Source organism: Schistocerca americana, chromosome 10, assembly GCF_021461395.2.
Source record: "Schistocerca americana isolate TAMUIC-IGC-003095 chromosome 10, iqSchAmer2.1, whole genome shotgun sequence".
Classification (NCBI taxonomy): domain Eukaryota; kingdom Metazoa; phylum Arthropoda; class Insecta; order Orthoptera; family Acrididae; genus Schistocerca; species Schistocerca americana.
The window spans coordinates 144,138,508-144,151,060 of NC_060128.1; the positions used below are offsets into that span (position 1 = coordinate 144,138,508).

The following is a 12,553-nucleotide window of genomic DNA, read 5'->3' on the forward strand; positions in this document are numbered from 1 at the left end:
CTTTTTATTGCTCATGAAAAACACACATTGCATGTTGTACCACCATACAGCGAGACCTTTAGCAGAGGTGGTGGTCCACATTGCTGTACACACCGGTAACTAATACCCAGTTGCACGTCCTCTTGCATTGATGTATGCCTGTATTCGTCTTGGCATACTATTCACAAGTTCATCAAGGAACTGTTGATTCAGATTGTCCCACGGCGATTCGGCGTAGATCTCTCAGAGTGGTTGGTGAGTCACGTCGTCCATAAACAATCCTTTTAAATCTATGCCAGGCACGTTCGATAGGGTTCATGTCTCGAAAACATGCTGGCTACTTAAGTCGAGGGATGTCGTTATCCTGAAGGAATCCATTCACAAGATGTGCACGATGGGGGCACGAATTGTCGTCCATGAAGCGGAATGCCTCACCATTATACTGGCGATGGCTGCAATGTCGGCCGGAAGATGGCATTCACGTATCGTACAGCCATTACGGCTCCTTCCATGACTACCAGCGGCGTACGTCGGCCCCACATAATGCCACCCCAAAACAGCAGGGAACCTCCACCCTGCTGCACTCGCTGGATAGTGTGTCTAAGGCGTTCAACCTGACCGGGTTACCTCCAAACACGTCTTCGACGACTGTCTGGTTGAAGACATAAGCGACACTCATCTGTGTAGAGAACGTGATGCCAATCCTGAGCGGTCCATTTTGTTTTTGGACCCATCTGTACCGCTGCCTGGTGTCGTGTTTGCAAAGATGGACCTCGCCATGGACGTCGGAAGTGAAGCTGCGCATCATTCAGTCTATTGCGCGCAGTTTGAGTCATAACACGACTTCCTGCGGCTGCACGAAAAGCATTATTGAACATCGTGGCGTTGCTGTCAGGATTCCTCCGAGCCATAATCCGCAGGCAGCGGTCATCCACTGCAGTAGTAGCCCTTGGGCGGCCTGAGCGAGGCATGTCATTGCCAGTTCCTGTCTCTCTGTATGTCCTCCATGTCCGAACATCATCATCTTGGTTCACTCCGAGACGCCTGGACACCTCCTTTGTTGAGAGAGCCCTTCCTGGCACAAAGTAACAATGCGGACGCGATCGACCCGCGGTATTGACTGTCTGGGCATGGTTGAACTACAGACAACACGAGCCGTGTACCTCCTTCCTGGTGGAATGACTGGAACTGATCGGCTGTCGGATCCCCTCCATCTAATAGGCGCTGCTCATGCATGTTTCTTTACATCTTTGGGCAGGTTTAGTGACACCTCTGAACAGTCAAAGGGACTGTGTCTGTGATACAATATCCACAGTCAACGTCTATCTCCAGGAGTTCTGGGAACTGTGCTGATGTAAAACTTTTTTTGATGTGTGTATTATCCACTAGGCCATCTTATTTTGGGGCAACTGTTTGCATCCACCAACAATATTCTTATTTCAGAAGAGCACGTTCAGTCAGATCTCGGATGTCTGAACGAAGACTTTGTTTAGGCTGAATGAATGCTTTCACGACCTGATGACATTGCTCCTGGTAAACTTTTCGGGATATAAGGTTGTGGTCTACAAAACTCTTCTGGTTCAAATGGCTCTGAGGTCATCAGTCCTAGAACTTAGAACTACTTAAACCTAACTAACCAAAGGACATCACACAGATCCATGCCCGGGGGAGCATTCGAACCTGCGACCGTAGCGATCGCGCGGTTCCAGACTGTAGCGCTTACAACCGCTCGACCACACCGGCCGGCTCGCGAAACTCTTCTGTTCCTAATGTTTCGTCCAGAACTGCACTGGACATCTTCAGAGGCGTTGCTCCTCTGCTGAGTCCTGCGGACTGCCAGTAAGACTCAACACCTCTGAAAATGTCAAGTGCAGTTCTGGACGAAACGTTAGTAACAGAAGAGTTTCGTGGGCCACGTCCTTATACCCCAAAAGGCTTGTGTAGGCTCTTGTTTAGATGTATCGGATTTCTAACTCTGCAATCCTTGTGCTTATATTCGATCACGATATTTGCTGTTGACAATATTCACTTGTTCCGTGTAAACTGCAATATTCGTTCAGTGAACACCAGATGGAATGACAACTTACACTTGGATCACACTTCCTTAAGCACGCTCCAGAAAGGTGAACACAAACTAGCAGCTTTCATTTTCAAGAGTCCTACAGCAGACACGAAAAAAGTAATGTGTTCAACCCCAAGTAATTAAATCTAAGTCGAAAGGATTTTTGGTGGCACACTTCTATCTCCCAGCACTAGCTGCAGAGATGGGTCGTTAGCGAACTAACGGGTCCGAAGGAACGATTCATAAATATGAACAGAACGAGCGATGAACGAATTCTAAGGATCGGTCTTCCATAGCTCACTTCGGCTGCTGCTTTCTACTTATAGTTCCCCGAAACGGGAAATGGTCGATCTCGTTCCAGCCTCGGTCCTGTTCCCATCTGTCTCGGTCTCGCTCGGCCGAACTCGTCCTTCTTCGCGTGGCCACTCGCAGTTCCACTGCCGACTGCTCATAGTTCAGCATAGAGTTGTTCGTTTCGTTCGCTGCGCACCCCCATTCTAGATCTGTTTCAAACCTTTTTTGAACTTAGAACTTCTGGTTCTTTTCGTATTCTACACTCCTGGAAATTGAAATAAGAACACCGTGAATTCATTGTCCCAGGAAGGGGAAACTTTATTGACACATTCCTGGGGTCAGATACATCACATGATCACATTGACAGAACCACAGGCACATAGACACAGGCAACAGAGCATGCACAATGTCGGCACTAGTACAGTGTATATCCACCTTTCGCAGCAATGCAGGCTGCTATTCTCCCGTGGAGACGATCGTAGAGATGCTGGATGTAGTCCTGTGGAACGGCTTGCCATGCCATTTCCACCTGGCGCCTCAGTTCGACCAGCGTTCGTGCTGGACGTGCAGACCGCGTGAGACGACGCTTCATCCAGTCCCAAACATCCTCAATGGGGGACAGATCCGGAGATCTTGCTGGCCAGGGTAGTTGACTTACACCTTCTAGAGCACGTTGGGTGGCACGGGATACATGCGGACGTGCATTGTCCTGTTGGAACAGTAAGTTCCGTTGCCGGTCTAGGAATGGTAGAACGATGGGTTCGACGACGGTTTGGATGTACCGTGCACTATTCAGTGTCCCCTCGACGATCACCAGTGGTGTACGGCCAGTGTAGGAGATCGCTCCCCACACCATGATGCCGGGTGTTGGCCCTGTGTGCCTCGGTTGTATGCAGTCCTGATTGTGGCGCTCACCTGCACGGCGCCAAACACGCATACGACCATCATTGGCACCAAGGCAGAAGCGACTCTCATCGCTGAAGACGACACGTCTCCATTCGTCCCTCCATTCACTCCTGTCGCGACACCACTGGTGGCGGGCTGCACGATGTTGGGGCGTGAGCGGAAGACGGCCTAACGGTGTGCGGGACCGTAGCCCAGCTTCATGGAGACGGTTGCGAATGGTCCTCGCCGATACCCCAGGAGCAACAGTGTCCCTAATTTGCTGGGAAGTGGCGGTGCGGTCCCCTACGGCACTGCGTAGGATCCTACGGTCTTGGCGTGCATCCGTGCGTCGCTGCGGTCCGGTCCCAGGTCGCCGGGCACGTGCACCTTCCGCCGACCACTGGCGACAACATCGATGTACTGTGGAGACCTCACGCCCCACGTGTTGAGCAATTCGGCGGTACGTCCACCCGGCCTCCCGCATGCCCACTATACGCCCTCGCTCAAAGTCCGTCAACTGCACATACGGTTCACGTCCACGCTGTCGCGGCATGCTACCAGTGTTAAAGACTGCGATGGAGTTCCGTATGCCACGGCAAACTGGCTGACACTGACGGCGGCGGTGCACAAATGCTGCACAGCTAGCGCCATTCAACGGCCAACACCGCGGTTCCTGGTGTGTCCGCTGTGCCGTGCGTGTGATCATTGCTTGTACAGCCCTCTCGCAGTGTCCGGAGCAAGTATGGTGGGTCTGACACACCGGTGTCAATGTGTTCTTTTTTCCATTTCCAGGAGTGTATTCAGCGTCCATGACCGGTAATTAAATGCATTTTATAATTACGTAAATTACATAAAATTACGTGGAATGTAATACATACATCTTTTTTATGTAACAAAACGGGATATAAGCTTACTTCACCATTTCGATAAACAGCAGAAGAAATACTTGTAGCCAGCCGGAGCGGCCGAGCGGTTCTAGGCGCTACAGTCTGGAACCGCGCGACCGCTACGGTCGCAGGTTCGAATCCTGCCTCGGGCATGGATGTGTGTGATGTCCTTAGGTTAGTTAGGTTTAAGTAGTTCTAAGTTCTAGGGGACTAATGACCTCAGAAGTTGAGTCCCATAGTGGTCAGAGCCACTTGAACCATTTGAACTTGTAAAAAGGCAAGTTTTTTTGTTATTACACATGCAAAGGAAGTCGGCACGACACACGCGGGTGACCATTTTCCGTATTTTTTTTTTATCCAAGGTAAAAGAGCATGTTCATTGTTATGGAAGGCAGACCGACTTACAACCGAATGAAGTCCGCGATCCATAATCTAGTGTCTTGTGTCACATTTTGTAAAGAGAATATGATAACTCGTACAATATTATTTCAGTGGTACAGGGTGGCGCACGAAAAATCGGCCCCGAGTACTAGACTGCTCATTGTCGCCCACCAGTCGTCATCTATTGTTTTGCAGTTGTTGTTAGCACTAGCTTATTTGTTATTTATTCACTGCCTAATTATTATTCTGCTCGTAGCGGTCAACAAATCGTGCGTAATTGGCGAGCAGTCTGTACTCGGGGACGGTTTTTCGTGTGCTACCCAATATTATTTCACTGCGATCAGCCACGTAACGCTACAGTTGCCTAAACGAGAGGTTTTGCAGAATCACGAAAATTACAAGTGTGTGGGAATTCTGTTATGAATAAAAACTCTGTACTCCAGGGGGGAGGCAAGTGCCCCCTCTTGGCGCCTTCCACTTCAGTCACCTATACTACTAATTTTCAGTTTTTCATAAGAACCATATACCAAGCAGAAATGATCGGTGAAAGAGTAAAAATGAGCGGTTCCCAAAAAAGAGTGATCGCCAGTGAATTAGTTCCCAAGGATGAACGAGTCTGCCCATCTCTAAGTAGTTGGTGACTCTTATGTACTGCATTATGGTTATCGTCATTATCAGAAGGACCTGGGTTCGATTCCCAGTAACACCTCAGATTCTTCTGAAATAGGAAGCTCTGGAACTGGGTCCACAAAACCTCGGGTCGCCAAATGAGGAGTAGCTGGAATAAAGAAGTGTTTTTTTTTAATCTTAGTTACTTGAATAACTCAGTATATAGTTTTTGATGTTGCTGAGCAATAGTCATACAATAATTTTTAAATGAACACACCGCCATTTGACTGTATTTTCTTCACTTACAACTTCCGGGCTGATAGGCCGTGGCCGATGTATAAAACTCTCTCCTGACGTTTCGTATCCGACTGTGGGAGATATACACTGAGGTAAAGTGGCGAACTGCAAAGAGAACTCAAGGAAGCGCTGATTATATAGTCAGTTCTCTCTGCAGTTCGCTGCTTACCTCGGAAGATGTCTCCCGCAGTTGGAGGCGAAACTTTAGGGGAGAGTTTTATACGTCGACCACAGCCTGCCAGCAAAGAAGTTTTAAGTGAAGACAATATCGGCCGTGAAAGCCTACATTGTATGACTTGACTGTATTGTTGTTTATTTAATTACGACCCAGGTTTTAGCCTTTTATGCCATTTTCAGGTGATTCAGTTTTATGTCATTAACATCAATAATTAAATCACTGAAGACTAAGGACTCATGGATATGATGGTGTGCCTAGCAGAATATGAAAGTACTATGTTGCACAAGATAGCCCTGTACTTAGCCATAGTTGTTATTTTTCCTTTAAGAATGGTCGGTTTCCTGAACGAATAAAGTACTCAGTAGTAAAGCCGCTTTATAAAAAGGGAGAAAGAGGTAATGTAAACAATTTTAGATCTATTTCCATGCCATCAGTGTTTGCTAAAGTTATTGAAAAGGCTGTGTATGTAAGGATAATTGATTATTTTATATCATATAATTTGCTATCAAATGTACAGTTCGGCTTTAGAAGTCATTTAACAACTGAAAATGCTGTATTCTCCTTTCTCTGTAAGGTACTGGATGGATTAAACAAAAGGTTTCGAACGCTAGGCGTATTTTTTTATTTAACTAAGGCGTTTGATTTTGTTGATCACAAAATATTGCTGCAGAAGTAGGACCATTACGGAATACAGGGAGCAGTTCACAACTGGCTCACCTCTCACTGCAGCAAAAGGTCATTATTCGCAATGGTGATAACGGCTGTGATGTGGGGTCTGAGTGAGGTACTGTCAAGTGAGGGGTGCCCCAGGGATCAGTGTTGGAGCCACTTCTGTTCTTTATTTATAAAAATGACATGCCCTGTAGTATTATGCGTAACTCTAAAATGTTTCTGTTTGCTGATGAAACTAGCTTGGTAGTAAAGGTGTCGTGTGCAACATTGGCACTTTCAAATAGTGCAGTCCATAGGTTGTAGAAAACAAACTAAAGCTAAATCATTGTAAGACTCAGTTTTTAACAGTTTCTAACACACAATTCAACAAAACCCGACATTTGAATTTCACAGAATGGGCATGTGATTAGTGAAACTGAACAGTTGAAATTTCGAGGTGATCAGATAGATAGTAAACTGTCATGGAAAGCCCACATTCAGGACCTTGTCCAAAGGCTTAATGCTGCCATTTTTACTATTTGAACGATATCAGAAGTGAGTGATCGTTCGACACCAAAATTAGTCTATTTTGCTTATTTTCATTCGCTTATGTCGTATGGTATTATATTTAGGGATTACTCTTCCCATTCTGAAATGATATTTTTCTCTCAGAAATGGGCAGTTCGGGCAATAAGTGATATGTTTTCCAACCTCTTGTCGACACCTGTTCGTTAGTCTAGGTATTTGGCATTGGTCTCTCAATATATATATATATATATATATATATATATATATATATATATATATATATATATCCTTTACAGTCGTTTATTCCCAACAATTATCAGCTTTCACTCAGTTAATAATCAGCAGTAATCCAATCCGCATTTGGATCGCATTTCCTTAACTCTTGTACTGAAAGATGTGCAGTATACTGCTGCATCCATTTTCAATAAACTAGCACAAGAATTCAAAAATCTTAGCAGTAATCACGCGCTTTCAAATTGAAACTGAAGAGTTTCTTCATGGGTCACTCCTTCTATTCTGTTGAGGAGTTCTTTGAAAAATTAAGCTGATTCTTATGATATATTGTTGATTGCGTATACTTAAAATTATGGCTTCACTTTTTTTGGGTTTATGAACATTTTATTTTATCTGATATTACTTTTATGTTTTAATTTCATGTACTGACACATTCCGTGACCTTGGAGACGCGGTTCTCAGTTTCGTCCTACGGAACTAAACGTGTAAATAAACAAAAATATATTGTAGGACATCAAGCTCAAAATTGACCATAAATTAAGAAATATGGGGAGCAAATATTTTTCTTAATTTGTGGCCATTTTTGAGCTTGATTTCCTGAAATATATGTTAATGACATAAACTCAATCACTTGAAAATGGCATAACAGGCCGAAGCCTGGGTCGAATTAAATAAACAATAATACAGTCAAACCGTGGTTTGTTCATTTAAAATCAGTGGGTAGCACACTGGACTCGCATTCGGGAGGACGACGGTTCAAACGCGCGTCCGGCCATCCTGATTTAGGTTTTCCGTGATTTCCCTAGATCACTTCAGGCAAATGCCGGGATGGTTCCTTCGAAAGGGCACGGCCGATTTCCTTACCCATCCTTCCCTAATCCGAGCTTGTGCTCCGTCTCCAATGACTTAATTGTCGACGGGACGTTAAACACTAATCTCCTCCTCCTTCATTTAAAAACTCAGTATATGATGAAGTTTCACATATTAAGCATGTTGCAAAACATTCTATGCTTTGTGTGCTATCAGTTGTCAAAACTTCGTGTCAAAATCTCAGTGACGTTTATGGGTGTTCGAATATTTGATACTGGCTTTATCACTGGCGTGCACAATCGGAAAATTAGTTTGTTACATAAAATCAGTTTTGTCGAGATTGGTGACAGAGACCTCCTCCAAACTCTAAAGAAAAATTCAATCTTTCTTTCTTTATTTCGCTTACGCCATAGTCCCGCAGCGATCGCAGGGTCGGCGTGGTTACAACGGATTTGGCAATGTTAGGGGTGGCCGGATGCCCTTCCTGCCGCCACCCTGTACCCCCTCCCCCCCCCCCCCCCAGGACAGAAGCAGTGTACCTCAACCGTCTGTGTCTAGTGTAAGCCGGCCGCGGTGGTCTCGCGGTTCTAGGCGCGGAGCCCGGAACCGCGTGACTGCTACGGTCGCAGGTTCGTATCCTGCCTCGGTCATGGATGTGTGTGATGTCCTTCGGTTAGTTAGGTTTAAGTAGTTCTAAGTTCTAGGGGACTGATGACCACAGCTGTTAAGTCCCATAGTGCTCAGAGCCATTTGAACCATTTTGTCTAGTGTAAATCGTGAAATAGTGCAGATGTATGTCAAATGTCTGTGACGCGTGTAACCATGGCGGAACGTGGGGACCAGCCCAGTATTCACCTAGCGGGATGTGGAAAACCGCCTAAAAACGACATCCAGGCTGTCGTCATTAATCCGTCGGGCGGATTCGATCCGGGGCCGGCGCGCCTGCCCGAGTCCAGGAAGCAGTGCGTTAGCGCGCTCGGCTACCCTGGCGGGTTCTAAAGAAAAATTCAATATGTTAGCTAAATTTCAAATGCAGCAACTTATGATGTAATATACACCAAACGTAAAATTATAACTATCCACATTTTTTATTGCGAACTTTGAAATTTCGCGCAGTGTCTTAGTTAACTGCAGAATACCGCAATAAGTATGACCATTAGCGAGACGATGGACACTTCACCAGGAAGCTGACATATAAAGCTACAAGCAGTGCAAAAATCAGATTTTTTTTACCGAATAGCTTCTGTAAAATCTTCTGAGAAATACTGCGCGTGACGTTCTACTCGTAATGGTATTGCTGCATCTTAACTAGCAGGCTAACCAGCTCCAAACAGTGTGGCGAATTGGTACGCAGGTTACCGTCTTCCTCTGTGTTCTTACGCTAAGCCATGAGCGCTGATTACGTTTATTAATTTTTTAATTCCTTTTGTTTATGAATTTTCAGTCAGCATTCTGCAAACCGTACTAACTCTTTCCATGACCAAATAGCTTTGGATTGGATGTTCTCATGGAGCCTCATAAATAAATGAATTTAAGGACATATTAGTTCAACAATCTGTTAATTGAGCTGTTCCATATAATTACAATACACTGTACTGAATAACTAACTCTCGCGGACAACGTGGGTACCAGCTACTATTAAGGGAACCACACACTGCCTATCTAACCCATGTTAATTTAGGCAAGGATTCGACCCATTTCTGAAAAAACTATTTGATGCAGGACCTTAATATTTTTACTGTATGTTACATGATGCTAATAGAGTCAACTGTACTAAAATCTATTTTATCCACTTTATAGTTTTTAAGAATTTTTTTTTAATTTATTAACAAAAAATATTAAGTTTTTTCTGCAGAAAATATTTTTTTTTTTTGGGAGCTTCCTAATGGGGCTATATTAATGAATGTAGTCCAAGAGGTGGCTTTTTATGTTACGCAGAGTCTCTGAAAATTTCATTCATTTATCTATGACAGTTTCTGATATAATGGGGCATATGTACCGAAAATTTTAGTTTGGAAATTTACTTTAAAGAAAAAACTTTTGAAATTTGTTACTTACGGTTAATTAAAACAGTCCTGTTGCATATGATGGCCGTTCTTTAGCCTCTAGCAGGTCTTCCAGCTTCTTCTTCACCTTCCTGGGTGTTTGTCTTGCTTTCTTGGCCATATTAGATGCAGACCTGTCTGCATCGGCTATCCTCGTTTTATCGCAATGTTGCAGCCCAGTGATCATATTTTCACCAGCATTAATTCCCAGCTTTTTCAGTACCCAACACTTTCCAATATTACCAAAACTGAATGTAATAACAGCATCATGAACTCCTAGTTTCATTGTATGCATGCCTACAAATACAGTGTTAGGAAGGCGGTTCCAAATTATGCTGTTGAAACATTCATTTGGGTTCTGTGTCTGCCCATGCAGACAATTCCTTAGAAGGTCAAGATGAGCCAAATTTCTGAAAATAGGTTTAATTGCTGTAATAACAGCAACAGGAAGAGAATGCTGGTGAGAATAAGATTCTCCAGTTGCCTGAGCCCTGTTGTATTTGCACCACGAATTTTCTCCTGATGGACACAATCCATGACATGGCTTATCATCAGCAGAGGACTTATGGAAGAATATGGCCCAAACATCTCTCTTCACTGCCTCTAGATTTTCTTTATTTCTCCTAATTGTCTGCCCGTAGTATACCTGCAAGTTTTTTATAACAATTGCTCAGACTCACACGTGAACAAAACTAACCGCGTGTTTGAAAGCGTGTTGTTTACAAACAGCAGAAACAAAAGAATACCAACAGTTGCATTTCAAGAATAGCCAACACACTCGGGAGTAAAAAAGAAAACATCCCTAACGTGCAATGTAGGGGATATAAAGATCTAAAATATATGCAGAAAAGTGGGTGACAGAAGTCAAGGCACATCAACACACGTGGTAGGAAAATTATGTTTAAATGCTCGAAAAAAAAATTTTCCAGCAAATTCCTTTTCAGAGTACTAAAATAAAACCTTAATCTATCGAAATGTGATGAAAACCGAAAATCGATTTTTTTCGACCTGAACCACGGTGTGGTCCCCTTAAGGCCTATGAGCTGTGTTGGAGGCCTTTGGACGATTTACTAAGATGGGAGTGCGTGGCAATGCTTACCTTCGGTTCCAGGGCCGCCCCCGATGCCGATATGGGGCAACTACGTGCAGATGCTGCTGGTCAACTACAAGCACCCGTACAAGATGCTGGACCTGATGACGCGCTTCTACAAGAGCAAAGTGATCGGTTTCTTCCTTGGGGAATCGCCTACCATCGTGGCCTGTGACTACCAGTCGGTGAAGGAGGTGCTCAACAACCCACACCTGCAGGGGCGCCCTGTCAACATCGCTCTCAAGCACCGCATGTTCAACAAGGAGCTCGGTAATCACAGGCTCATATTCCCTCTCTTCCTGCTGAAGGCAAAACTTCTCATTCATCACGTTCTGTAAATCCCATCGAGAAGAAGAATCTCCACGGATAGGTAACAAGTCGAGGTACACAGGGTGATTGTAATTAAACTTTCAAAACTCTGTAGAAATAGCACCACTGGTTAGAATGAGTTCAAAAATAGTTCAAATGGCTCTGAGCACTATGGGACTTAACTTCTGAGTTCATCAGTCCCCTAGAACTTAGAACTACTTAAACCTAACTAACCTAAGGACATCACACACATCCATGCCTGAGGCAGGATTCGAACCTGCGACCGTAGCAGTCCCGCGGTTCCAGACTGTAGCGCCTAGAACCGCTGGGCCATTCCGGGCGGCTCAGAAAGAGTCAAATTGCATTGAGAACTAAGACATTATTCTATCAAACAGGTGGTTGGAAATAAGAAGTAAGCCGCGCGGAGTGCCCGCACGGTTTGAGACGTCATGTCACGGACTACGCGGCCCCTTCCGTCGGAGGTTCGAGTCCTCCCTCGGGCATGGGTGTGTGTGTTGTTCTTAGCATAAGTTAGTTTAAGTAGTGTGTAAGTCTAGGGACCGATGACCTAAGCAGTTTGGTCCCTTAGGAATTAACACACATTTGAACAAATAAGCAGTAACAATTGTCTCACTGAATCATTAGTTGGTAGTTTAATAAAAACACCCACAATAACTAAGTATCAATTATCTTTCGTCATTTTAAAAATGAAAGGGTCCAACGAAAATCCATTGTTGACAATGGTGGAGCGAGTGGAGGTGGGGGAGGGGGGGGGGGCGTACTAGCTAACATCTGATTGCACTGGAGCGTACTGATCTCAGAATGATCGGGAAGCACTGCCTTAGTGTGACTGGACAATGTATGTTTGCAAATGTGGTGTACGTTTTTCCACTTTTCAGTGCATTAGATGTTCAGAGTATATTATTCTAAAATTTACGTTTCTCTTTCACACTTATGCTGAATGACAGTCATTGAAGATCAACTGACATATGTCTGTTTTGCTGAATTGGTTTCAAATCATGCAGTGTGTTTGTAATCTTGCTTTTCAGTGTCATCAGTAATCACCTCGAGTATGTAATAGAATGTTCCTCGCCTCATCTCGTATGTTCGTGAAACTTGTCTAGTTATTCCAAGAACTGAGTGTAAACTAATCGCCGCAGTCTTTTAGAGACATTCACATGCATCTGACGTCTTCTTAATATCAAACGCCCAATGCAGCACTTGTCTCCAAGCACAGAGGGTCGTGTCATCCATCCCGCCCAAGGAGGTTAAAATACAACCTCCTACATAGAATAGACTCTATACTCGATCCTC

The 12,553-nt window shown here is 44.4% G+C and overlaps 1 protein-coding gene across 1 annotated transcript in view; it reads left to right on the forward strand.

Moving 5' to 3' along the window:
• Nucleotides 1-12,553, forward strand: part of LOC124552310 (probable cytochrome P450 304a1) — a 124,077-nt gene that overhangs the window by 37,181 nt on the left and 74,343 nt on the right. Inside the window, exon 2 of the mRNA XM_047126584.1 lies at nt 10,952-11,200. Coding sequence (XP_046982540.1) covers nt 10,952-11,200 — 249 coding nt within the window. The remainder of the gene's footprint in view (nt 1-10,951; nt 11,201-12,553) is intronic.